General features: G+C 46.3%; 4 protein-coding genes across 5 annotated transcripts in view; 2 read left to right on the plus strand and 2 right to left on the minus strand.

Moving 5' to 3' along the window:
* The window catches only part of LOC117900279 (E3 ubiquitin-protein ligase TRIM9), a 73,599-nt gene that overhangs the window by 24,333 nt on the left and 21,677 nt on the right, over positions 1–27,589 (plus strand). The window lies entirely within an intron of this gene.
* On the minus strand, positions 6,356–8,085 carry LOC117900281. Its single transcript, XM_034810594.1, has 2 exons — positions 6,993–8,085; positions 6,356–6,934 (listed from the first exon to the last, which is right to left on the minus strand). Exons 1-2 carry the CDS (start codon positions 7,922–7,924, stop codon positions 6,709–6,711), a joined length of 1,158 nt encoding a protein of 385 aa, XP_034666485.1. The 5' UTR covers positions 7,925–8,085; the 3' UTR covers positions 6,356–6,708.
* On the plus strand, positions 10,490–10,782 carry LOC117900286. The gene has a single exon (XM_034810597.1). It carries the CDS (start codon positions 10,505–10,507, stop codon positions 10,742–10,744), a length of 240 nt encoding a protein of 79 aa, XP_034666488.1. The 5' UTR covers positions 10,490–10,504; the 3' UTR covers positions 10,745–10,782.
* Positions 12,477–13,366, minus strand: LOC117900285 (acylphosphatase-2). Its single transcript, XM_034810596.1, has 5 exons — positions 13,361–13,366; positions 12,931–13,091; positions 12,850–12,866; positions 12,683–12,792; positions 12,477–12,634 (listed from the first exon to the last, which is right to left on the minus strand). The coding sequence occupies exons 2-5, from the start codon at positions 13,067–13,069 to the stop codon at positions 12,520–12,522; spliced, it is 381 nt and encodes a 126-aa protein (XP_034666487.1). The 5' UTR covers positions 13,070–13,091; positions 13,361–13,366; the 3' UTR covers positions 12,477–12,519.

Genomic DNA, 27,589 nt, shown 5'->3' on the forward strand with positions numbered 1-27,589 from the left:
ACATTCTGCCCTGCAGTGGGTTAGACTTTGGCTTGTTCGGGCCATGTAGCTGCAAATCCAATTAATTTACGAACTAGTCACAGCAAATGTGCCACTAAGTAAGACATAAATAGCACAAGCAAATGCACGTGTCGCTGCCTTGGCTCGATGTCTGACGGAGAGTGTCTCTCGAGTTGGGTTTTGTCGTTGGTTGGTGGTTGGGGGTTGTAGGTGCTTCGGGTGTAAGTCGATGCCAGCGCTGCTTGACAAATGCCCAACAATTAAACCGAGTAGTTCCTGGAAATTTATGTTGATGAAGATGCTGCTGCTGCTGTCATGGAAATTGAAAAGCGAAACTTCGAGCGGGTTCCCTGTTGGTTTCCCTGCTGCGACTAGATGAACATCAATTTCACTTTAATGTTTCCGTGCAGCGCATTAAAAACAAAATGCAAAAAACTTGAGCAAGAGAAATTATGCTAATAAATCGCAGCGACACGTGTCGTTGTACTCGCAGTCCTCCGCTCAGCTCGGTCTCGTGTCCTGGCCCCACTAATGGACCTGCGCCACGAAATATGCATCGAATATTCTTCAAACTGCCACATTGTTGCACTGCGCTGGATTATCGGCATGAGCTGGGAGGAGGCTCGGCAGCACGTGGTGTTTGCACATCATTTACATAAAACGGGCAACAACATTCTTTGCAATTTCTTAACGAACAGCGAGCGAGGAGCAGGAACGAGAAAAAACGAGCACAACAAACTTGTTAATTATACTTGACTGGACGACACGGCGCTTGGGCCTTTGGGCGTTTGTGTTTCCCTCACTAAAAAAAGGCAGCTCTAGTCCTCGCTCTGCTCAGTCAAGCTTTGATAATGGCTGAGGGCTGGGATTTCCCAGGACCTGCCCGTTTATGACGTGCACGAAGAAACCATTAATCAAAGCTGCACGGCAGTTCTCCATATTCCATATACATTTATTCTTTGAGCACTTTTAACGACTCCAAAATGGGAAGTTGTTGTGTCCGTTGTTCCGGGTTGGGGCGCTGGTCGCGTGCGTAACATTTATCCACGAAAGCGGGAGGAATACCCCCGAATGGGAGTGCGACCCTGAAATGATTTGCAGATTAAACAATATGAGGCAAAGCGGAAAAAAATGAGTATTGCCTAATTGTAGTAATTAATGGGTTTAGTTTACGGTTTTCGATGGCGTCTGGAGGCGAAATTATGCGATGATTAATAGCGACAAAGAAATACGTTACAGGTTCTATTCGATCGGTTGCTTTGCTTTGACTCATCGTCCCATCGCTCTTTGGCACTCACCGTTCTCGCGCATAATCCGGTGCACTGCCTTACTCTCACTCTTGCTCTCACTCTCACCATACGCCGCCTGCACTCTTCGTTTGTGGACCAATATCTCGGCGTCTCTGCTTTGCTTTATTGGCGTTCGCCGTTAGCTTTCGTCACTTCGCTGCGCCGCCTGCCCTTTATATATGTACATACATACATACATACATACATACATATGTAAATACTCAACTGCTGATCATCGTGCTCGTTCTGCTCGTTCTGATCAAAACGGCAAAAACGAATGGAATAACATATTGAAATTCCATAGAGGCAGAGGAGAAAGAAGTTGACTCTAATTTAAGCTCAGGAGAATGTTGCTTTCAATTTGCTCAAATAATGGTAGAAAATCGACCGACACTATAAACACAATGTTAGCCATCAAGCCACAGCCCTTACGTTACCCATAAGGGGATTACAAGTTACTCCGTCAGATGGAGAACCCTTCCAGACAGTGCGCCGGAAAAGGTACAATCCAAAATTTTAATTACACGCCCCAACGAATCGTAAATAAATGCCACAGCGAGGGTGAGAGTGAGAGCGAGAGCGAGAGTGAGTGTCCACAGACAATGCACGCTGCAGATACGGATGCGGATATATGTAGACAAATATTTTTAATAAGTGGATAGAGCAGCCCAGAGGGCCAGCACGTGCGTCGTAGTCCCTGGCAACCTTGGGGTTCTGTTCCGCATTTTTCACAAATTTTGCAATAAAACGTATGGCTGAGCAATTGCGCTGCGGACGAGTAATTTATAAACACTCTCGCCACCCGGGAAACTGTAAGCTGCCGCTAAACAGAAAATCCTTTATTCTTGTGATGATGCTGCTGTTGTGCTGTACTAATTTCCCGTACAAACATGAAACAGCCCGCGACTGCAACCCCCTCGCAAGGTGAGTCTGCGAATCGCTTTTAATTCCTGCGATATTTCGGGGGTTGCTGCCGGGATGCGTTGCCATGGAGGGTACGACGAGTTTTCCCTCTTACTAAAGATTTGTTTTTTTTGTCCAGCTCGCTTAGTTAATTTCCACTGCAGCGCAAGTTGAGGCACTGCATTCAAAATGAAATGAAATGAAATCCCCGACGGGCTATTTGTCATTTTTGACAGTTCAAACTGTTTTTCCGAGGGGAGTTCCGCAGTTCAGTTGACTTTTCCGCAGAAATTGTGGCTTATGGTGGGACATTTATTTGCTGTCCCTCCGCGTCGCAACTTCTGTTGTCAACGCGATCTGTTGTTGTTTGTAATTAGAGCGGCATCAGAAGACGTGAAAGTTCTTTGGAAAGTTTGCAGATTTAAAATTAGACAAAATAAGCGGAAAAGGTTGTTTTTCCATGTGAAATATGAAGGAAGTTTGGGCAAACTTTTGATTAGATTTAATGTCAACTAATCTTAGATACATTTTGGTACAAGTCTTTGGATTTCTTTCTGCCTAAACACGCTCAATGTGTAAGCTGCACGACCTCTGCCTTGGTGCGCATTTAATCTGCGTAATTTCCAAATATTTGCCAACTAATCTCTTCCGTTTTTGTGTGCGCATTTTCCCAGGGGGTTGTGTGGAAGATTCAAAGCAAATCAGGCCACAACTCTTTACTGCCAGCAAAGGATATTAACGCCTTGAGTCTATCTAATGCCCCTGTTCGGGGCAGTCATAAATCACATATAATAGACAGGGGCGGGCATAAAAAATGAAATTGAAAACGAAATTTGCATTCAGCATTCCGCCTTGAAGTGCGCCACAATCAAAAATTATGGTTTTATATATTGGGAGAGGAGAACCCTTCTTCTTTGAGAGGATTACGAGCCCTCGAAGCTGGCAACAGTTGCGAATCGAAACGAAACGAGTCGTAGGGCAGGGCGCGGCCACAAATGTTCTCCATTTCTATTGTCAATTGTTGAATGGAACGGGGGCTGGGCTCCCCAGTGACGCCGGCACTGCCATTGGCCATTAAAAACTTTTCTGTCAAGTTAAATTGCCAAAAATTGCAAATTGCTTGGATTAAACACGAAAACGAACACGGACAAGGACATGGCCACTTTCACTTCCTGCTGTGGACCAATCCAGACACCAGGCCAGACCAGACCAGACCAGACCATTGTGTGGCCAAAGGATTCCATACACTCAATATAATTAAGGGTTTGAGCGCCCCCAGCCTTGGGCCTTGAGCCTTCTCCTGCCCAGAAAACTTTGTGTCCAGGCAACAATTTTTGTCGGATGAGTTTGGGCATTGTGTGGTGTGGTCCGAGTTGTTGCCTGATTTTGTCGCTGGGCATTCCGAATTGTATGTTAAATTAAATTCTACCACAGAGACCACTGGACAGCCAGGGTTGGCTTCACTGGCTTCCCTGGCTTGACTGGCTTGTGGCATTAAGTTGTCTGTTTGTTGAGCTTGACAGATTTTCCAACTGATGAGGTCAACGGGGATGGCTGCCAGAAGTTTGTTGGCTCCTGGTCATAGATACAGCCATATGGAATTAATAGCATATAATTTCGAGATGTTTTGGGGCTGCTTTTCACACTCCCAAGTACAAGTTGGGAGTCCCTTTTTGCTTTACTAAAGATTTTACTTCCCTCTTTTCATTGCAGGTAATTACTTTGCGACTATTCCGATCCGATCCGCATTCGAGTGCGTAAGTAAAACGTCTCAAGTGGCTGCCCCCATTCATTGCAATCAGCTGTGCGCCTAGTGCGCTCCTATAAATCAATAAAACAATGAAAGAGAAGATGCTCTCCTCCCCAGGCTGTAATGCTCTGCAATTTATTCGGCTGATTGTCATCGGAGCAGAGCATTTTATTTAACTGCCAACAGTCGCAGGCAATCCACTGAGTAGTACAGACTGCGGCACTGTAGTTCCATATGTGAAATTGATGTCGAGTGCGGTCGGCCCAGGAGTAAATAGGAGGCAGCGCTTTAATTTAATAGGCGCACATGAGACTCCCTCCCCGGCACATAAGAACCAATTTCGCGCAAGTGATAAAAATGCAATGAGCATTCGCATTCGGGTCCAAGTCCCACACGAGACCAAAGATGATGATGGGGCTTGGGAGTGTGATTGCGATGGCGATGGCGATGGCAATGATGAGGAGTACAATCATCATCAGCTGGTGACGCAGACAGTTCCGACTATGAATTTAATTTACGATTGCCCAGAAGTAGTTGTGACACACATTTGCTAAAGCGAGAGTCGGCGCCATTAAACACTTCTTGTCTTTCTTTTTAATTGCTTAATTTCAGCAAGCAAATTCCGAGCAGAGTCAGTGGAAAGTGCGGGGAAATTACGAACGATGTAAATGTGATTCGAGTGACCGAAATTGCACCTCCTTGGCGAGCATCTTCTTGAACACTTTATGATGATGACGAGTTCGATAGCTCAGACGCGTCGTGAGTGTCACGCTGCCATGTCTAGGAATGTTTCGCTCTGCCAACCCATCCAGCTTTCAATCATCATCAATTTCCCATAAAAGTGTCGCCCACTCGTAGCAGTGACTGGCGGACAGGCTCCATTCCGCTTCTGTCTGCCTCGGGTCTGTAGCCTGTGGCCTTCTGGCGACGTAATGACGAGATCATATCGACAACGGGGAGTCGACGCTCTTCGGAGTCCCTCTGCCAGTCGTGTGTTTCCCGGGTGCTGCCGCTGGCTTTTGTGTAATCGTGAGAGCCTTGTCATTGTCATTTGCTGATGTGGTGTCTGCGCACTTTTCAAGTTCAATTCCAATTCCAGCTCACCCGCTTCCAGTTGCAAATCAATCGGGAGGTGGAGCGGGGGAAGAGCGCCTCCAGTCAGTCAGTCAGTTGGAAATGGCAAATGACCAGCATGGAGTGGAAGACGATGGTGGCGGAGACTTGCTTGTCATATTTCCTGTCTGCAAAGTGTTGAATGAAAGTTTTATGGCCTTTTGATAGTACTCGCTGATAAGAATAATATATTGAAGTTGGGTTTATGCCACAGGAAATTCACACCGTCTCTCGTTAGCTATTTCTGCAAAGTTTTGCCCTGCAGCTCTTCGATTTCCGGCAATCTTTTGTTTACTTAATCAATGCCCAATATCGCCGACTGCACAATCCCGCCTCGGGGCACCAGTCCGACAACTGTCAACAATTTGACACTGAAAACATGCGCCGCAACCACTGTAATTACCCAGTTGTCAGTTGGCTCAGTCGTAGCAGGAATCGATGAAGAGGTTTACATGGAAAGTGACACATTTGTGCGAAATGTTGAAATACATTTGGCCACACTCCTGCGAGCCGCTGGGGGGGAGGGCGTGCCGCTGACATAATTGAAATTGACATATTTCATTGTCGAAAACGGAGAGCTGCAAGTGAAATTGCCAAAGTAAATTTTCAATTTTCATCAAATTTGTATACGGGATTGGGGGCGCGGGGCAGACGCATTGATTTGCTTTGATTCTGATTGTGATTTGAATTCAAATTCAGTTTGGGCTTCGGCTCGGATTCCATTCTGCTTTCCGTTTCATCGCCCGCTGCCAATGCTTTAGGCTTTTATTTGCCATTTGGCTTTGTTGTAAGTCGCCGCAGGGAGCAGGGAGCAGGGTGCAGGGAGCAGGGATGTTGCAACAGCTCTGCCCTGCCACGAGTGTCCGTCACTTCAGCCTTCGGGCCTCACACTTTTTCTGTGTCTGTGCCGCCGTCGAACGCGTTGAGCCTTGGCGGGGATTTTTGGCAGCTTTGAACGGATTAGCCGCCCCGGGGAGCGATTCACTTCCTCACTCACTGATGATGATGATGATCGAATTTTGGGCAAAAGTTTGAAGTTTTCTTAAAGCGGAAATGTCGGCAAATATTTCCATTTTCGTAAGATTCAGCTTTGAATTGGTTTCGCGCTCCTTTTTGCCGCTCGACTGGTTGCAGCCATTTCCCTTTTTGCAGTCAAACAATTTCCACCGCCCTGGGAGGGTCCATAAATTACAATGCCCAAAGAGTGGACAGTGGCGGGAGGAGGCGCTGGAGGGTCAGGTATCTGGGTCAGCGTTTCATTGTCTATGGGCTTGGGTGGTATTTTTATTATTTTGTTTCTTTTCAACGTGCAAAAACAGAAGTGGCACAAATTTAAATTTTGCTCCGCAAAAGTCAGCGGACAAAGCTGTTGCATACCACCGGGAACTGGCTGTAGTCCGGTTGTTTCATTACAACGAAAGTGGGTTGCAGCACTCCTAATGAGATGCAAGCTGAGTGTTGTGGCAAGTGTAAGCGGCGGAGCAAATGCAAAATGAAATGCGCATTTTAAATGAAAGTAAGTCGGGCCAATTCCCATTGTTCGGTCAAGAGCTGAAATGAAAGTTATTCAGGGGCTGAAACGGGTTGTGTTTCCACGCTAGGATCTTCCATAAATTCTCCGATCTTCATTTAACTTTGAGTCTTAAAGAATTTTCAGAGCTTTGGAGGTCTCATCTGTTTGTACGCCTTGCGGAGCTCTTCGGCCTCGCTCTTGTAATTCGATTTCATGTCCTGCTTGAGCTTCAGCAGCAGAAGTTTACGATAGTTGTAGGTCTCCTTGAGCACTTGCAGCTGATTCTTGTACTCCATTTTGGCCGAGCGACGCAGAATGGCGCGCACCACCGTTCTGGGCTCCGAGGAGAGTTGGGATGAGCTGAGGCTATCGGGGGATAGGAATTTAAGTGTTATTTGTGCCCCAAGGAACTGTCAGCACTTACCTTGCGGTGGCCACCGAGAATGTGGACGTTTGGCTCAAATCCCTCAACAAGGCTCTCCAGGACGTCATATTTTCATCATTCAAGACAATGTCAAGCGCCTCTTCGGCTTCCTGTCTGTCCTCCCCGCGTTGCTTCGTGTCCAGCGACTCGATTCCGCTTAGAAATTGTTGCAGATCCTCTTTCATTTTGACACTGTCCACTTTCCACTTGGCTGCCTTGGCCTTTTTTGGCTTTTTCAGATATTTCGCTATCCAGTTGGGCGTTCTAATCGTGTCCTGTGCTGCCTGCACCTTGGGTTCAGCTGTGATTTCGCTGTCTTTGATCTCTGTCTTGGGGCTCTTGAGACTGGATTCGTTTCCTCTTCGAGCCTCTTCCATTAAAACGTTTAGCTGTGCTCTTTGCCTCTCCTCTTTGGTTTGCTTCTCTTTTAGTTTTCTTTCCTCCTTGGCCTCTTTCTCCTTTACTTTTGCCTTGTCCATGCCTGTCAAAGATTGTTCGCTCAATGTTTCCTCAAATCGTTCCTCGGTGGCCTCTTCGTTCTCGATCATTGTGCTGGATTCTTCTTTGTTGGGTTCGGGGGTTTCTGTGTCGTCCTTTGTTTGAGCATTTTCATCATTTGTGTTCGTTTCTGCTGGGGCGTTCCTTACACAGTCCTGTCCTATCTGCTGGGAGAGAACTCCTGTTGCAGTTTTTGTTTCTGCCGCTATTCTTCCATTCTCCAAGTGTTGGACCCTGTCTCGGGACTGTTCCTGCATCGTCCTTGGACTTTTCTCCATTAATGTGCTTGTGTCTTGCATTGCGTTGCCCATTCCTCTCACAAAGTCTTCCATTCCTGCGGCACTCTGCTTTGCCAATTGAATGCATTCCTTTGAGATTTCCATGCCCATGGCATGTGCCTTCGCCTGGCCATCGCGAAGTGCGCGCGCTTCCATCTTGCAAGTTGATTTTCTGTGTGTGTTTTGTCTGTGTGAAAAATTAACCTTGATTTACATTACACAAAAGAGACTGGGGATTTGGAATGTGAGTTGAGTAGCAGCTCAAAGGCTCTGCTGTGGCCTTTGACATTGGGCTATTTGTTTGTTGTTTTTGAGAATGAAATGAATGTCTACTTAGCCGGTCTATCTTCAAAGGGAAAACCAAACTTGTACACGCCTGAGGCGTTTGGGATACGAGGCTCCTAGTACCCAACAAAAATCAAGGCTCGGGAAATATTTTCTCCAACTAAGACCCAAATTCCTTTGGAGGCAGCAGAGGGTTGGAGTCATAATCGGAAGGGAGCGAGGTCCACTCTTATCGTATTCATTTATTATGCAAAGTTTTCCCGCTGTCCAACTGCATTCGAGCTGCCTTCAAGCTGATACGCAGATGGGAGGGCAGGACCTGGAAGGACACTCATCAAAGTGGCACGAAACATGAGGCACGCAATTCATTTCCCATATCCCATGCAGAATTAGTTGGCTTGGATTTTCCAATTTTCAAAGCTGAAATTGTGTTTTTGCGGCTTCGGCTGTAAAATATTAATAAGTTTCGTTTTTGGGCAACTGCTGCTGCTGGCTCGCAACTCTTCCTCGTACTCGTGCTCGTCCGCACCATCTGCCACACTCCGGAGGAGTTTATAATGCAACACTTGCGCAACGAGCACCATTTTTTGGAGGAATAGAATGGTTTTGCGTCTAGACAACGCCCGGGGCGGAGCTTGGACTGGGTAGGAGGGAAGCGGGGGGAGCTGGTGATGCGGCAATTTCGCCACACGTATCAGCCTGTGTCTGGACGATCCGCGTGAGCACGGACTGAGATTTGGAGAACAGTCTGCTGTCACTTTCGGGTTTCGTACATTGCTTAGCAGGGCTCCAAGAAACATGGTCTGCATCTGTAATAAGCCTCGCCTGGTCGTGGTTCTGGTCCTGGGCCTAAGCCGGGGGCTTGGCTGCAGTGCTGCAGGGGAGCATGAGCGGAGATGTACTTGTATATGTGAATATATGCAGTGCTCGCATATGTACATATATAAATCTAAATTTGAAACAGAATTACAGGCTTTCCAAACCATATGTACATGTGGACTCTCAATGCAAAAATACAATATGTAAATACTTTGTATATTGGATTATTGTTTGCATTGTATGCTTGGTGATTCACTTCGAAAAAGCTTGCGGTGTTCCCTCTCATTGTCTTCTTTGCACTTTACCGTTTGTTTTTGGTCACTGCTTGTACCGTTGCAATGCACGCACCGACTTGTACACTGCAGTGGACAGTGCACTGTCTGCACTCATAGCTGCGTTGTTGTTAGTGTTTGAGAGAGCAGGAGTTGAGAGAGCGATGATGTTCAAGTACAGATCAAAAGGGAGACGATAATTAGAGACCAACGTGCGAGCGTGTTGCTCTGCAGCAAGCTGCTTGGGTGAAGAGAGAGAGAGAGATAGAGATATGCATTGAGAGAGAGCTTCAAGCTACATAGCGACAAGCTACAGGCAATAAGGTGGATGGTTCTCGATGCTCTCAGAACAGTTGTGTGTGGCTCCCGTCAAGCGATTCCTGCATTTGAATGCCAATTGCATTGGTGGTACAGTGACAAAGTTAATTTTGGTCTTTGATTAGCATACCCGTTTAAGCCGCCACACTAACCGCGCTAACCCCTAAGCTCATCACACATCCAACTGCAACTCAACCGATCAATGGCAGGAATCAATGTGCCCATGAACTCGTCAATGAACTCGTTATTTATCAACGCTTTCTGGCAGCTAATGGAATGGCTTTTCCAACATTATCCGACATGCAACCGATGGCAGAGTACGCGCACGCGAACCGAAAAGTTTCAACAGCCATGCAATCCGTGCTCCAAGGCCCGCCCACCAAGCTGTCGGCGCTGCTAACCGTACTCCGATGGGGCGTACGAAATTATTACAATTATTATTATTTTTTTTCTGTGTTTATGCTTATATTTGGAGTCACGCACGATGCGGCAAACTGTCAGCCGGAAACGGAATTGATTATCGGCGCTACTGAATCCGGCTTTTAGCTCCAAACCTTCATATCTATCCTTCTACATACATAATACATACATTTGTACATAAATACGTCTTCTGTTTCGTTCTCTTCCACTCCGTTCTTGTCCCACCCCCCGCCACTGCTCCATCCTGCTGCGGCAACCTCTTTTATCTGTTTGCGTGCCGTGCTGCCGTTTGCCTACTATGCATTTCAAATTCGGTGGCATTTAATGACTCAATTTGGTGCCCCGTTTTTCGGCTCTGCTGCAGTGCAAAACGAGAGCTGCCGGCGGAGAAAGCGCTCTGTAATTAGTTCACAGAGGGTGCAGGCTCTGGTTCCGGGTTTTGCTTTGGTTCGTGTGGAGTTCGATCTAGATTGCTATGAGTTTGCCTGTTCTCGAGCTGGGTTCTATTTCAGTCTACAAAATTTACTCAACATTTTAACATAAGAAATTTATTTTAGTTTTGGGCAAAGCTGCTCGCTCGGTGTTCCTTAATGAGTATCAAAAAGGAGTAAGTTAACGAAGAATGCCATCACATCCAGCACACTTTTTACCCTTTTCTCTACGAAGCTCTTCGCGCGGTGCTCCGCCCGGCATACAGTTCAGCACGCCCGTCGGCGCACCCGAAACCAAACGCAAGATGCTGCTCTACAAGCGGCTTCTGTGCAGGGAGCTGCTCCGCGCTGAGCGAACTCCCCAGCAGATCCGTTCGGCCCGGTGGCGGAGAGAGCAGCAGGAGGCGGAAGGAATGTTTCCAACCTCTTGATCAATGCAACACCCAACAGGAGCCGGGCAACTGTGATTTGGCCATTACTCAATTTTATTTCATTATTCAAAATTAATATGCAAAACGAGAAGGGACGTGTGAGACGCTTCTTACGCGTCACAACTTTTATACCCGGCACTCAGTACTACATCTGCAACTTAGCGGTTATTTGTCAAATTTTACATTTTTTCTTCATCTGTCATCTACATCAACAAGACTGCTCACGCCAACACGCTCCTTTAGCTCGCCACCCTCCCCTATAGACACACACTGCAGAGTCGCGGCAGAGGCAGCGGCAGAGGCAGAGGCAGAGACGTGTCAGGGGGAGAGGCCATAAACAGCGCTTAAGCAGGACGGGGTGGGTTTGGCCACTGATAAATTATTATCATTGCGGCTATAATAATGATCCAATCGGATCCCAATTTGGTGATCTGATAGATATGGTCATTCCCTAAGGAATGGCGTTTTTAGTTTTCTGCTATCTTCAAAATTGTAGATTTGGGAGGTTTTCGCCCTTTTGCGGAGGCGGAAGGGGGCGTGGCTCATTTTTGAAATACACTTGTAACAGTGTGAGCATACAGAAGTCTGGATGCAAAATTTGGTGGCTCTAGCTCTTATGGTCTCTGAGATCCAGGCGCTCATAAGGACGGACGGACGGACGGACGGACGGACGGACGGACGGACGGACGGACGGACGGACGGACGGACGGACAGACAGACATGGCTCAATCGACTCGGCTATTGATGCTGATCAAGAATATATATACTTTATGGGGTCGGAAACGTTTCCTTCTGTGCGTTACATACAACCGTTATCCGCACAAATACAATATACCCTATTTACTCTTCGAGTACCGGGTATAAAAACTGGAAACTAATGAACTGCCAATTAGCTCAACAATAGGTTTGATTAAATTTAAAGGTGAATGCCAATTAAATTGTTGTTGCACTCATAATAATTCGGTATTACAATCGCCCGTGAAAAGTTAAGCTTCAAATTTAGCGAAATCAATTTGGACAACGGCTCGAACCGGTCGAAGCGCCAAATGGGCAACCAAAACAATTTGTTTAGCCCGTGCACTTCTGCGGTTTCAGCAGTTTATAATAAAGTGTTTGCCAGACACACACAGAACAATCAAAATAAATACCAACAAGAGCAGCAGCAACAACAGCAACAAAGTCTGCCAGAGGACAGCTCCTCCCATCCCCAAAACAGGGCAAAAAACAAACCTTTGGAGTGGCATGGCACAGAGGCTTTTAATTGCCATCAGGCGCCAACTGTTACCATTGTGAACTCAGTCAACTTTTATTTACTTATGCAAATTCGTTTTTGGCTTTTTTCGGTATGCAAAATATTTGTCGCAAAATTGGCAAAAGCGAGCCGAAACTTTTCCCCGTTTCGGGGTGGGCAAAACGCAAACATTTTGACGACTGGAACAAAAATAAATTGAAATTGTTTTGACAATTGGCAGGACGCTCGCTGGCTCGGTGTAAAAATGGACAGAAAAATGTTAGGACTGGCAATTTATTTTGGCTCATGGCCTAACTAATTGGCTCTCCAGCGGACATCCCCTGGAGGGATACTTTTCGACAGAGAAACTTTTGGCCCAACTTTGGCCATTTGTGGCTTACACATTATCGCAATTGTTTAGCGAGCCCATCGAGGATGGTCGCAACGTGCTTCCAGCAATTGTCACGTAGGTCACAGAGAACTCTCTTTTTGTTCTTATAATTATGGGCCAGAACTATTGCCGGACTCTGTGCGAGGGACTGCATCAGCGTCGTATTGAGAAAGTCTCGAAGTTGGAGCTGACCAAAGGCTCGTTCGCCGAGAAGACAGCCTTTTGGATCACTGAACGAGGACTGCCCTTGTGCTGCAGCCAGTGCTTCCTGCGGGAGAAGGAAAATTAGGAAAGTCTTTCCACCGTTTCTGCTCACATTTCAATTATGTTCTCCAAACTTCCTTCCATGACACCCTTTACCGAACCCTCATCAGTATTCATGCACCACCCGACCAGTGCCAGCTGTTTTGCCTTGTTATTTGTGTGCTGGAAAGGCTGACAAATAGTGCCATTAGGTAATTAAAAGTGTACTCAATAAATTACCTTCCTAAAGTAGACGCCTGGAGGGAAAGATTTAGACAAAAGTTAGAGTCAAAGAGTTGCATTTTCGGGCTCTTCGCTTACCCTGAACCTTCCCAAAGACTTCGAACTTGCAACCAAAAATGTTCTCCTCGTCGGTGCGCTGCTTGGCTGCGGCTGTTTTTCCCTTTAGAGGAGGTGTCACAGGGGGCGTAAATTTGGACTTTGTAATTTTGTTATTCATTTTGGAAGAAATATATTTTGGGCTCACAGAAAACTGATGGAAATCTCAACGATTCCTGGATTATGGATTCCGTAGAGCCTGAAACGGTGCACCCCTTAGTGCCTACTTGTGGATAAGTTTTTCCTGGCATTTCCCCCGCTATGCAAATTGAATTTCTGCGTCCATTAAAATTAACAACAATTTTTCATGGCAATTTGACAGCGCAGAGTACGATTCTGCAGCGCACTCGTATCAGCTCGAGCACTCGAACACGAGGACCTTTAGCTGCCGCTCCTTTCTCGCCTTTGCCACTTCCGGTTCGTTAAGTTTAACGGCTGCCCAGCAGAAAAGAAGCTGCAAAAGGTACACCAAGATGACGCACATTTCAGAGTGTATTCCGAGACAAACTCCCCGTGCCTCAGTCAGTGAAAACTTCAATAAAACGCTTGACGCCAGAGGCGAACTGACATTTTCCATTAAGTGCAGACAGCTCCGAAGCGGAGAAAACAGAGAAGCAGAATGCCAGCGGCTCATTTGCCAAAGGGCAGGGGGGGCAGACTTTTATTTCCCTGGGAGTTTCGTGGCGTAGTCACGTGTGGGTCGTTCTTTTTGTGGACTGTTGATTATGATGATGCCCTGCCACTGACCGACTCAGTCCACAAATGCTTCCAGGTCACGGAAGACGAAAATTTGGGATGGAAACTATCAGCGAGGATCCCGGTAATAGAAGCCGACCAAAACTCTTCCTCCGACAACATCAAAGTGCCATCAACAGGCACCGCCGAGGGCAGCACTTCCCTCAAGACTCTGTCCCAACTTTTCTTCTCCCACAATAACATTTATTTCGAAGATATTCCGCGCTGCCCCTCTGCCTGCTGGTCTTCTTATCTTTGAGGACATTGTGAAGTGTTGCCAGTGTGGAAAAGTAATCAAAAGATATTTTGTCAGCTTCAGCGGCAGACTGCAGACGCTGCTGACAAAACTTTCCACTTGCCTCTGCGCAATTCTTTAAAGAGAATTCCCACTGCTGACGAGCGGCTTTTGGCACAACTTTGAGTCAAATATTGGATTAGAGAATTGACATTTATGCAATTTGATTCTACCACTCCAGATCGCCCTGCGGCGGCTTTTTCCAAACAGTTTCACATCTCAAATTCGTTACAAATTGCTGACACAATGGCAATTTGCATAACATTTCCATATGCATTTGTCGAGAGCGAACGCAGAACGGGAACCCCGCATAAATTTGGCCCAGCCTCCGCAGCAAAAAAAGGTGAAAACGAGTACGAGTATTCCCGTGTGTGGCATTAAAACTCGGCCAGTCCAAGGTGGCTAGAACAGGGCTCTGTTTGGGGTTGGGTTTTCACTAAGGGTTAGGGCAGAGCAGAGTTAATTTATTTCAAACTCCGTCTCAGCAGTCGGCACCTTCTTTTCGCCACCCTCAGTTTATCAACCAATTTCCATTAAAGCTTATAAATTGTTGTTTACGACTGGCGGCCCATGCCACAGACAAACGAAAACCCATAGCCCCAAAGGGATCTCTGGCCATGTCTCGCCGTCGGCTTTTGACTTCATTTCATATTCATGGACGCCAAATTTTCATTCCGCATACTCCGGGCTGCAGTCGGGTCCTTTGTCCTTTCGTTTTTTTGCTGGCGCTAATAAACTTTGGCAATTATCTTGGCTGCCTGTTGCTGTAAATTACAGGGATTTGCTGCGGAAAAGTTTAGAAGGCAGAGGAAAGGGCAGTCATAGATTAGATAGCGCTTTCAGTTTCATTGTGCAAAGATTTTGCCAGAGTTTTGAGTGTGTATTATGTACACCATTAAGGTTGTCGGAGCTTGCTGCCTCCGTTTACCTTTTTTATTTCATTTAGCAGTCAGATTTCGATTTCATAAAGCGACAAATATGTGCAGGAAAAGTGAAAGAGAGTGTGACACAAAGCCTGCCTCAATATAATTGCATTACACGTGGCTGTCAGGAGCAAATGGGAAAAACCAAACCAAACCAACAGGATGTGCGGAGGGACCGCAAGGACCGCACAACCGCAGAGAGACCACAATCCTCACCTTCGCAGGAGATTTCCAGCTCGGATGTGAACATTCTTTGGCAGGACGACTTTTCATATTTTCAACAACCCGTCAAGGCGTGAATCTCCCCTCTATGTGCGGTGTGTGGCTGCCTCGAACAGAGTGGGGAGGAGGCGGGATTTTCTTGGAGCTGGAAAATCCTTTTTCTTAACCCAAGCGTGCACATACTTCAAGTGTGCTTAACCCACACTTAGTCTCTGTCTGAGCAACTCCACACCCACTCTCCAGTCCCCTTTCTTGTCGCCATCTCCCATGTTTGATGTGGTCTCTGCACCACAAATCACCGGGGCGGCAGTGTCTGGAGTTTATGCTCCTTCTTGGGGAGCTGCGCTGAGTGCAGGAACAACTCTGTGACTGTCCCTGTCCCTGTCCCCCTCCCAGGGTTAGTGTTTGTGAGTTGTGAGTGCCGGTTATGGCTGTGATTTGGCCCTGCCACGCCCTAATCTGACACTGATGTACACCATTTGGTGTGGGAGGCGAGCAACCATTCAAGCGCAACGCAACGAAACGCGATGAGTCGGGACATCTTCCACTCTGAAGAGCCAGCCAGTCCCTGGACTGAACCATTAGCTTTTTCCCCATTTGCTTGCTTCGTTTTTTGGGTCTCGATCTGGGTAAATATTTTCACAAAATTATTTCACGCTTGATTGGAACGTGAAGCGGAACAGGAAATCACTTATGACATTTTGTGCTGTTCTATTGATTTTTGATTTGGGGTTCAAATTTGTTGCCAAATAATGCTCGAATGGGAATTGACTTTAAATTACAAATATTTCATGCGACTATTTCGGTGCACAACGGCAATGAATAATGGATGAATGTGAACGCCTTTCCATGTGTCGATAACGTTTCCAAATTTAAGTTTTAGCATGCTCCAATAGGAAGGACTTTGAGGTCTGCAGCCTCCATTGTACGCCACAGCTGGATAGCCGCTACAAAGTCCCAGCTTTTGCCATGTTACATGTTAGTCAGGATACAAGGTAGCACATCTGGTGGTAGTGGCTGGGGGGTGAATCTATCCTGCAGCAGGCCCATACAATAAACTGATTGTAACTGCATTCAGTTAGCAGACAAAAGCTGGAGCACTCGGCTGGAGCCAACTACAAAGGCGACGACTGTTTGCCAAGTTGTAATAAAGTTTGGTAAACAAGTTGCCAACAAAGCAGAAGGAGTCGAGTGCAATGGAAACCGAGTATCCCAATTCTGTAGCTGCAGCTCTCTGCTCCTTTCCCATTTCGATTCCCCACTGCCATTACTCACACTCTCTCCCGGTTGCTGCCAACTTCGAACTTATCTTAAATTCTAATGCAATTGCAGCAAGCAGGAGCAAATTTTCAGGTGTGCTCTGCAAAGATTTCCCACTAAAGCTAACTCTCTTCCTTTTTGTTGTCTATTTGCAGGTATGTGTATCCGCCATTTTGTTATTCCTTTGTGTTACGTGCACGTGTGTGTGTGTGTGTGCTTGCGGGTGAGTGTGAGTGGCAAACAAATGCAACGTTCTACTCCATAGATAATAAAGTAGATACTCGGCACCCGGTTGGCCCAGCTCTTCGCTCGAAAAATGGCATAGCACACTTTTTGGCGTGCGGTACGTGCCGCTTATCAAATGCATCGGACACAGACCCAAAGCGGCAAAAAGGCACAAAGCACAAACAGTGAGAGAACTACAGCAACAATGAGGATGTAGAGCTTACACTTTCCCTGGATTTGTAGGGCATGGCAGACAGGTTGCACGAGCAACACAGGACAGTCGTGTCTCTCTTCTAACTCGTCGATAAGATCGATGTATCTTTTGCCATTTTAAATGGATTACTCAGAATGAATTGTGCTCTCCTTTTGCAACTTTTGATACATGTTAAGTCTGAAAGAGTATTTTGTATGTTGTCTGAAAGTTGTGCCCAAGCAAATTCCGACATTTTGCTGCGCAGTGCATCAGTCCTGTAGCTGTTGCTCCTGCCGGCGTTGTTTGCTGGTTGCTCAGCTTGCTCCTCAGTTTGTTTATTTAATGTTATTCACTTATCCTGCATGTGCAGGCTGTCGAAGCAGCCAACTGGCTGACTCACTGACTCACTGACTCTCTGACTGACTGACTGCTCAGTGATGTTGAAACGTGCAGCTCTCCATAGCCCTACTCAGGGCTCCTTCGGCTGACTGGCCGTTGTCTGATGCTCATTTCGATGGCCGCATTCATTAGCCAACTTAACGCCTCTAATTAAATGCCTCCAGACGGAAGTTCTTCCTCTCCCCCCTACCTACCATAGATAAGTGTCTCAGTCACCTCTTCTAATCCGACGATTACACGATGAGGGCATCCGTAATTATGCTCTGGCCTTTAATTCCTTGCCCATATTTGCTAATGCAATTATTGCGGATAATTATGCGTTTATTGAACAAATGAAATCAGTGCAAGGCGTGGGAGGGGAGCAGCCCAAACCCGTCTGCTCCCGATGGGCAGACTGCCAGCCCAGCCATGGTCCATCGTCCATCGTCAGTCCTGTTTGAAATTCCATTTAATAGGCCCTCCAGGCTGCTGCTTCTGTTTTGCCAGCCGTGGGACCTCCTCCCTCTGATTCGTCCCATCTGCCTGGCCATTGTGTCTGTCTAGCTGCCTGGCGGATTGTCGGCCGCAACCGAAATTGCATTATTGGTTAAATATTTTCGGGGCACCCAAAACTTGCCTGTAAGCTGGGCAAGCGTGGGCGAACGTGGAGCACATTGTCGGACCAACTCTGTTGTTCCCCCTATTGGCAAATTGCATATTAATCGCGTTGCTTTTTCGCAGAAGAATGGGCAGAGATCTGTTAATGAAGTGGCAGCAAAGTGGAGCAACAACAATGATGCGGCGGGTAACATTTTTGGGAAGAGAAGTATCAAACAGCAAAGAGAGGGCCGGAAATGTGGCTAAACATTTTGGGTATTGATATTTTGGAACCATTTGTGTGCGTTTTCGTGGATGCATAATTCTAAAAATTGTTCTTCCATTTATGAAAATTGTTTGAAGGTGAATATTTTAATTAGTCAGAGATTAGTTGCACCATACAAGCGATTCTAAGCAATATATTTCCTGAGCGGAAGGTCCATTTTTGTATACTTATGTACATATTTATGTACATACTCTGTACTATGTAATGTAATTTAATGCAATGTATTATTGCTTGCAGTGCATTCTCTGGTGACTCACTACGATATTGCTTGCGGTGTTCCCTTTCGTTGTCTGCTTTGCACTTTACCGTTTGTTATTGGTCGCTGCCAATACCATCGCTATGCACGCACCGACTTGTCCACAGCACTGTCTGCGCTCATAGCTGCGTTGTTGTTGGTGTAAGCGAGAGCGAGCGTAGATAGAGCGAAGATGTTCAAGGAAAGATCAAAAGGGAGACGGTAATTAGAGACCAACGTGCGAGCGTGTTGCTTTGCTGAAGCTGCTTGGGTAGAGAGAGAGAGAGAGAGAGATGTGATTTTGAGAGAGAGCTTCAAAGCTACAAGCTGCAGTCAATGAGAGAATGAATGAAAGCTTGCCCAAGCAGTTGCTTGCAGGGGAATTCTGCTAACTGTACGAACATATAAAATGTAGAACAACGAAAGCGCGAACCCTGGAGGGAACCCTGTCAATTATTCTATTCCCACATGTACATATGTACATATGTACATACATAACAAAAGTACATACATATATATGTAAGCCTTTACTTCTGATATCTCTGACAGAAAACATTCACTCGTAGAATACTCTTAGCATTACGAGTAGTTCAAAGTTCAACCGAAGAGGATACCTTGGGAGATCATCAAAAATGCATTACTTGGCACATTGGCAGATTGCAGCAGCAGACTCCACTGGCACCATTCCGACCACCTTCCGACTGCCAACAGCCTCTCCTCTTTGGATGTGTAGCCAAAGAATATTCTTTTTTTTTTTTTTTTTTCCTGCCGCAGCCACATGTGGAGCAAATTTCCTTGGGCAGAGCCCATTAAACGGTCAACGGCGAAACGGAAGTTTATTTTGTGCATCAATCGGATCATTTTGCGCAGTGGGGGGCAAAGTGTTGGATAGTCTGCACTTGGATGGACTCCAGCTGAACGGCAGACATGGGTAGGTCTTCGGAGACAGATGTGAAAATTGTCTAATGGAGCAGCATTTGGTGTGCTCTCTCTCTCTCTCCCCATCCATGGCTCCTCCGCTATCTTGTATTCATGAAGTGCAAATTGTGAGGAGAAGGAAAAATCAACGCGAATTGAAGATTTGTGTGGTGCAGAGGGGAGGCAGTTGTGTGAAACATGCGGAAATAACATGAATTTAAGTGAATTTAGTGAAAGAACACATCAGCAACAAATCAAGAGACAGACACAGACAGAGACACACAAAGAGACCAAAATAAAACTGCAGTTAGTCGACGAGACCTTCACTTCACTTCACTTAGCCGAGACTTGCAGAAGTGTTGCCAATGCTCCTCCTCTGGGTAAAGGCAAAGATAAATCTTTTCTGGCCCCAAAAAACACTCCAATTGGATTTGGTCTTTTGGCTTTTGGGCTCTCCATCTCCGTATCCGGGCTAATATTTAAACATGTAAGTGGGGATAAGGATGAAGCTAATTGTTTTGCAGGTGATTGAGTGGGTCATGGGACTTGCGTTGAAAGCGCCTGGATTATGGCCAGCAATTAGTCAAAGGGGAAAATGCTGCAGGAATATGGAAAGTTATGAATGATGGCAACAGCAGAGAGAGAGAGAGAGAGTGAATTCAAGGATGAAGGAAGTTCCACCTATATTTTCTACACACACCAAAATAATAACTGAAAAACATATTGGGCACTTGCTGTGTTGTCAATATTATAATATCTCTGTGCATGTTGCTGTTGGTCATATTTCAAGAAAGTTCTCATTTCCACACATTAAAACTGCTGCTGCTGGCCATAAATATCCGAAAGTGCCGAGAAGGGTACGAAGAGAGAAGGAAAAGGAATGAGGGGTGCGGACGAACACCACAAGCAAATGGCAAAAATGTTTTTGGCAAACTGCAATTTACTGAAAATATCGCATCATCCATCCCATGTGTCTATGCCTCGACTATTGTCCATCCGCCCCATTGAAATTTACATATTTTTCCACTCAAAAGGCAATTGAAATGGAAAATGCAGTGCATTTCCATACAAATATATGTATATATATTGGCCACAGTTCCTCGTTATTTATTTACTGACTCCCAAAAACCGAACAACAAAGCCAAATCCCCCCTCCCACTTGGCACAAGTTCCGTCTGCATTTTGCTTTTTTCTGCTGCTGCTGCCGCTACTGCTGCTGCTGCTGCTGCTGCACATTGGTCTTTGGGCATTGGGCAGCAACTGATTCATGTGACCCACTAAAGCAAAAAAGAAACAGAAAAGGAACACGCTTATCACTCCGACAACAAAAGGAGTCGATTGCTGGACACCAAATCAGTGCCAGATTTATGAGCCTCGATTATTCATGCGAAGTTTTTGTTTTGAACAATCGGGCGGTTACCATTCACCGATGCGTAGCAGATCCAAGCTGCTGGCTTTAGCTGTTCGCTAAGTGGATTATATTTATAGTAATTTTAGTTTTTAATATTTTGAGGAGTAGTAAGAAAATAATTTAGGTGATTTTCAGTGCTTTTGGGGTTGTCTGCATAGTTAATAGTCCCACTGCAATCTTCCATCTATCGAGCTTGACTGCATTTGGAGGTGTGTCCATGCCTAGAAGTGCATACGTCATCACCGGCGTGACAAGTTTGGGCCGCCACGCATGACTTGCCAAAGCTGCTCCGACACAACACGACACGACGCGTCGTCGTCGTCAGCTGAAGCTAATGCATCCGATGCAGCAGCAGCAGCAGCAGCAGCAGCAGCAGAGCTGACAGTGGGGAGCCCGCACCCTGCTGCACACGTACACAGCACACAGCTCACAGCTCACAGCCGATATGTGTCGATACTCTCGTAGGAAATGTCATTAAAATTGCTCTTCATAAATCACCCACAGAAGCGCACTCACAGAGACTTTGGGCGAGTAAGAAGTGCTCCATGTTCCATGTTCCAATCGCAGCAGCAAGACGAGGCAGCGGCCCGAGCATAACCTCATTTTACGGTCCATGAACGGCAACGGCCACGGCAACGGCAAACTAGAAAATGGAACGATATGAGTCAAGACTCCACCTTAGAGACATCGAGTGCTCACAGATTTTGGGGTTTTTTGTTACATGACTGAATGTCTGCCATTGCAGTTTGGCATTGAAGTGCAGTTTGATTGTGGCACATGTACAGAGTGCGTTATGATTTTTTGGAGAGGCTGCCAGGGTCCAAAAGAACTGGAGACCGGAGAGCCAGCTGCAGCAGAGACAGCTTGGAGGGGGAGCACAAAGCTCCAGTTGGACATGGCAACGGTGGCCAACTGGTACTTGGAAATCGCACTCAAGAGTGCAGGAAAAAGCGATACGTAAAGCCAAATGAGCTAAGAAGCAAGGAGGAAAAAGTTACTCCTCAATGCTCGAACTTTATTTCAATGGCAATTCCATTATTTACCCTCCCACAGGTTGCCAGCTATGTTTCGCACTTAAATGTTGCTCTGAAAATGTCTTAAATGAAATGTCTCGCAGAACAATAAATAACAATCGATGTTCTTATCGCATTATACGGGAGCAGCCCCCCAGCCAGCAGGGCGATAAATCAAGTGGAAGCCATCGCTCCGCTCACACTCTCCGCAGACTGTTTTGTATTGTAAAATCCAAGAGTTTGTTGCGTGAATAATTAAAATGAATGGCCGCATTATAGATTTTTAAAGTTATCTAGGGGGAAAAGTTTTTGTCTTCCACAATATTTTGATGGCCCCAATGCCGGAGCAATAAATAAATTAACACCAGGGAGCGGGCCTGATTTGCATCTCCCCTCTGCCGAATATTCTCAAGATGAATGGAATATTTGACAGCTAGCAGAGAGCGGAGAGCCGACCGCATTTAATAAGCTTTTTGATCTCTGGATTTCGTTCGCATTGAACGAATTCCGCAGAGAGCGGAGAGCCGACCGCATTTAATAAGCTTTTTGATCTCTGGATTTCGTTCGTTCTGTTCGTTGTTCGATCTACCCGTCAACCCCATCGAGAGTCACCCAAACAGTGGCTGCAATTTGTTTCGTGATTGACTTTCCTTCTGGTTCCCATTTGGTACTCTTTCCCCCCCTGCCATTGAACCCCATTAATCAATGGTCGCATTTTGTCTCGCTTTGCATATTGCAATTTGTGCCGCCTGTGCGGGGGGAGTGTGGGACTGAATGCCTCGGTTGTGCGTAGTTTTTCGGCTGCCACTGTGTGAGATTTATGACCCTTCAAAATGCAATTAAATTTAATTGAAGCGCGAACAAAAAGAAAGCAAAGAACTCCACGTTTTTCACACTTGCCCAGGGCAACGCCCAACCAGGTCCTTTGGCCCTTTAACTAGTGGGTTGGGCTCTGGGAAACCAGCCTCAAAAAAACAACAACACAAATAGACAAATTTAACAATACAATTCAATAAGCAAATATTCCCTTTCCCTTCCATTTCTCTTCCTTAACTTTTGTTTGTCTTTCCTCTCTCTTATCGCTTATCATCCATGGAAGTAAATGCTCTTCCTATCTTTCTGCGCTAGTTTCCCCATTCATCCGCTCACTTTATCAAACCGCTAAGAGCTGCAATGTTACATTCATGTCTGGCGCTCTGGGGAAAGCAGAAGAATGTCCAAAAATGTACCTCCCCATCATCCCGTGCCAGCAGTTTCGTTCATGCAGCGGCCGCATTGAAGTCTTGTGTCAATATTGACGCACAAAATCCTTTTAATTTTTCGAAAAATATTCCCTTTTTCGGGGAGTTTGAGTGGGGATGCGGAAGAGCTTTTTTGTTTAATTGAGAACTCTGCAAATAGTGGCAGAGGAGTGGAGAGGGCGCCAGACACAGCCGGTGGCTTGTCTAAGCCTGTAAACTGATTAAGTTTTGATTGCAATTTGCAATTCGATTTTGCCAGGCCCCAAACTTTGCCCAGTTTGAAGCTAGCTCCCGCCTTTGTGTAACAATAATGCTGAAGGTCATTAATATTTCAATAATACTGTCTGGAGTCCGGAGACTCCGCTCAGCTCTGCGGATGGCAGTTCGAGTTTATTAAAGCATAACGCAGGGCGCTGTGGCCCCGTTGTGTTTTCCACTTTTCCATTTTCCTGTTGCCTGCATAATTGACTTTGTCGCTTTTTCTTTGCGCTATTATTTCTCATCAGGGTCTCTCGGTTTTCCCTTGCTATTTCCTGTATTTATTTAGCTGGTTTTTATGATAAAGCGAATGTCCTGCCATGCCCTGATCCTGTTTCTGCTCCAAGTAGTCGGCCATGATTTATTATGCTGCTTTTCCTTGTGCTCTTGTGCGTCTTATTTCCCGCATTTCCTTTTTCTATTAGCCATGTTTTCCCCCATCTCTCTCTTTGTCACTGTGGTCCCGGCCGCTTAACTTGTCCTTTTCAATTTCGTAGACTCCAACCTCAACTGCACGTGGGTTTTCCTGTAGCTCCAACCCATGGCTGCCTTACCTTTGCTCACTTTTCCGGCTGAGGGCGTGTTTTTCTGATATTTATTTATATTTGCTCTATTTTCTTTACATTCATTTCTACATTCAGTTCTGATCACGCGCTTTTCTCTCTTCATTTCAATTCGAATATTGACTGCCAGAAATAATTCAAATAATTCCGAGCTTCAATCCTTGCATCCCATAAATAATTCTAATTGTATCTTTATGTATTTTTGGAGTATCGAAGAGCTCCTAATTTATGGCTTCAGCGGCAGCAGATATTTCGCATGAAGCACAAGGCCCAAGCTGCACTCGTTCCTCCATTGACACCTGTCAGTTCTGATTCCAAGCGAAATCCCTTTGGAAGCTCAGAGAGCAAATCTCTCACTAAATCGCATTTATCCAGCTGGCTCACACTCCCCGCTCCCCCCACAGCACACACAGACGTGGGCTTTTCGTAGTACATTTTCCACCACATTATTTACAAGAAAAAACAGCAGCGACGTGATGCGATTTTTTAATATCAATATTTGGGGAGCGAAGCGCAGAATAAACACGGAACCATTTGCCGCCAAGAAGGCCAATTGGGGTATGAGCAGAGGCTCCTGTTTGACTTTGACTTTGACTGTGACGAAAGTCGGCGGCGGGGCTCAAATGAGTCAATGAGGAGCTGGAGATGGAGTTGGAGGCGTCACATGTGGCGCTTGGCTGCACGTTCGGCACTCCCGCCCTCCCGCCTTCTGTTCGCTGTCAAAGGAAAACTGTCGCGGGTTTTCAGTTCCTTATTTTATTTGTTCCTCGCACGTTTGCCACTCTACCCATTGATTCATTCACTCACTCACTCATTCATTTATTGATTCGGCTGGGGCTTCCGAGAGCCGCTTCAGTTCCGCTCTGCCGCTGCCTGAATATTATTTCACGTCCAGACAACGACATCGAAGGTCTACCCCTGCCCGCAACGTCTGCCACTTTTTGGGTCATTTATCAAATTTTCAAAGTCACATTTGGTATTGTCACGCTCGTTTTTTGTTCGGCGCAAAATCGAAAAGGCTTTTCAGAGTGGCGTGAGGATTCCGATAAAAGTGAGACGTAAAGCGAGACAGAAATGGGTTCGGGTTTGGGCTTGGGGGAAACGGCACGGAGCTCGGTCTAGGGTCACATAATGAGTTTTCATTTCAGTTTTTTCTCTGTTTTGATTAGGGTAAAACGAATTCGAAGGTTCGCAGTGCCAATAAAGTGAAACTGAAGAGTCACACACTCCCACCAGCTAATAGATTAAAAGTTTTGCACAGTGACACGTTCGAAAAGTGGGCCAGGGATGAGGAAAGGAAAGAGATGCCTTGAATTAGGGAACTTTATTTAAGATCCGCTGAACAAATAGGCTCTCAGCAGTGTATCTGCAGAGCTAGACATGTCCCTGCATAAATTGTCTGGACCTTCAAGTCTCTTCTTGCGCTGCGGAATGAATAATGGAGCAACTTTATCACCTGCGCGAATGGCGGACATTAACATAAAATGGCACAGCACAAAAAATTAAGCTATATAAGAACAAAAGCGGGACAGCGGCAGCAATAATTTTTAATTTATTGCAGAATTTTCATAAAAATGACAGCGGAGCAGGGGCTGGCAGCTGATGACTGCCGGAACCCAAAACAAATTATGAACGCGTGTTCCTCCTCCCTGGGTGGTACTTTTATGAGCTGCTCCTCGGGGTGCGCGTTAATTACCTGGGGAGTGGGCCAAGAATGCGCCAAGGATGTGCTGTTGTCAGGCAGCTGGATGGACGTAATAAGTATTGTAATTAGTTGACAAGTCACGTAACCACGTTGCTCGGCTGTCGCTCATTTTTTAGACGCCACAAGGCAGTATTTGGCTGACTTCAATGATTGTTTTCCCTGACTCGGGAGGTCGATCGTTGAGTGTTCAGCTGATGGCTGAATTATCTTTAAAATTCAGGCTACTGCGACATTACTTTGGCCACTTAAAATGCCAGTCACAGAGCAGAGAAAAAATTAATTTCTCCCTTTTGCTGGGACCTAAACTTTTTGCTCCCTCTTCAAGGCCTCGCTGGCCTGGCCTGGCACCCTCATCAATATAATTACACTGGCTATTCCGAAATGTCGCACACGTATTGCTGCAGGGGGGAGATTGGCCAGAACCAAGTGGGGAGCACGTAGCAAAAGGAAATAATACACATACGCACTGTGAGCAGTTGAGCCAAATTGTAGGCAAACATTTAGCCAGGAGACAGGAGACAGGCAGACAGGCAACAGAAAGATGGAGAGATATTCAATGAAGAGGGGCGCGGGACAGCAACTGCTGTGTCAAGTAATTGGCAAACAGGCCACATGCCACTAAACACAAATTAGAGGCCCTGCCAGAAAGGACTCGGCAATCAATTGATTTTGCTGAAGGAACGAAGGAAGGAAGGATCATTCGCCGCTGCAAATGGACCTGCCATTGGGTCGCAAATGTCAATTAGGAGGCAGCAGCCACAGATACGGATACGCGTGTTGCATTTACATTTTTGTCAGTTCTTTATGGCGGGGCCAGAATGGCCGCTCAAAATGAATTTTATGCAAATTGTATTTCCTGTTTCCGCTGCTGCTGCTGCTGCTGCCTCCAGTGTGCAATTTGATTTAAATGTCCTCAAACATTATCATTCTGCCAAATGTGCGCCATTTCGTTGCTCCATAAAGACATTACGCGCCATCAAATAATTCATTGTGCGTCGGCGGGCGCCCATTGTACATGGCTGCTGCTGCTGCCAAGATCCTCCTGCTCCTCTCGGCATTTGTCTGGTTTTTTTTCCCCTCGAGCAGAGCCTGAAGTCCGAGCGGCTCGTTTGTCAAGGGGAGCGGCGCAGCGGAGTGGGTAATCGACCCTCCGTTGACCCGAGTTGTGGCGCTGCCAAATTGCAATATGTCGTCGTGGCCTGCATATCCGGCCAGCTCGACAAACGTGTTTGTCCAGTCACCAACATTTCCAAACAGAGCCAGATAAATGTGCCTGTTTGGGGCTGGCCGAGAGGGGTGCCTCCCGGTGGGTAGACTGCAACTAATATCCGCTTCCGCTGTAGACAAAATGTGTTGCCATTTGTAGTGGCAAAGTGTTTTGGTGGAGAGCGGAACTAGGGCCAAGTTTGGTTAAGGAGCAGCATAAATAAATGCGAAAATAGTTGGGCCTTCGATTGAGGCAAAGCGGACACGGAGGATTCCCAGTTGTAGTTTGATTTTTTCCCAGCTAAAACGGGAAACATTTGAGAGGGATTTGTACCTTGCTCTCTTTGAAGTTTCATCTATTTATTTCGCTTACCTTAAAGCCCGTTTTAATATAACTCCCACAGTGATTCCCTCTCTGGTTTTGCCCACTTATCAGCAGCTGCTTGCACAGACACTTGCTGGGATATCCCAGACAAATCTGCCGGAGACAGAGACAAATGGAGTTATTGAAACCTCATTACAATGGAGCGAAGAACGAAATGAAAACGAATAGCAGCGCAGACGCGAGGGAGGGCAAATTCAAAGCGGAAAGTGTGGAGCAATGCAATGCATCAAATGTCAAAATGCACTCGAAAATCAACAGCCATGATCGGAGCATTAATCACCCAATACAATTGGCCAAAGAGTCGGAGAGCGGAGAGCGGAGAGCGGAGAGAGAGAATAACTTTGCGAGGAGATGCGCTGCCGTCCGCCCACCGTCTGCCACTTTGTTGAACAATTTCTCAAAATTAGCCAAAGAGTCTCGCCGACGCCGTCGGAGTTTGGCCAGACAAGATGTTACCGTGCGGCGGAGGCTGAGGGACCGACCAATCGAGCACGTCGAAATCTAATTTCTCTTGATTACGCGCTGTCTGGGGGATATGCGGATCCAAATTGGCTTTGCCGCTGTGTCTGCTGGCGCTTGAGTTGCACTGCGA

The sequence above is a fragment of the Drosophila subobscura genome, chromosome U, assembly GCF_008121235.1.
Source record: "Drosophila subobscura isolate 14011-0131.10 chromosome U, UCBerk_Dsub_1.0, whole genome shotgun sequence".
Classification (NCBI taxonomy): domain Eukaryota; kingdom Metazoa; phylum Arthropoda; class Insecta; order Diptera; family Drosophilidae; genus Drosophila; species Drosophila subobscura.

Bases quoted from the DNA above. Each gene is read 5' to 3' on its own strand.
- LOC117900285 (XM_034810596.1), bottom strand. From the start codon at position 13,069: ATGAATAACAAAATTACAAAGTCCAAATTTACGCCCCCTGTGACACCT. The intron at 12,635-12,682 runs GTGAGCAGAAAC...CTTCTCCCGCAG, and splicing joins TTGGAGAACATAATTGAAAT to GAAGCACTGGCTGCAGCACA.
- LOC117900286 (XM_034810597.1), top strand. From the start codon at position 10,505: ATGCCATCACATCCAGCACACTTTTTACCCTTTTCTCTACGAAGCTCT.
- LOC117900281 (XM_034810594.1), bottom strand. From the start codon at position 7,924: ATGGAAGCGCGCGCACTTCGCGATGGCCAGGCGAAGGCACATGCCATG. The intron at 6,935-6,992 runs GTAAGTGCTGAC...ATCCCCCGATAG, and splicing joins TTCTCGGTGGCCACCGCAAG to CCTCAGCTCATCCCAACTCT.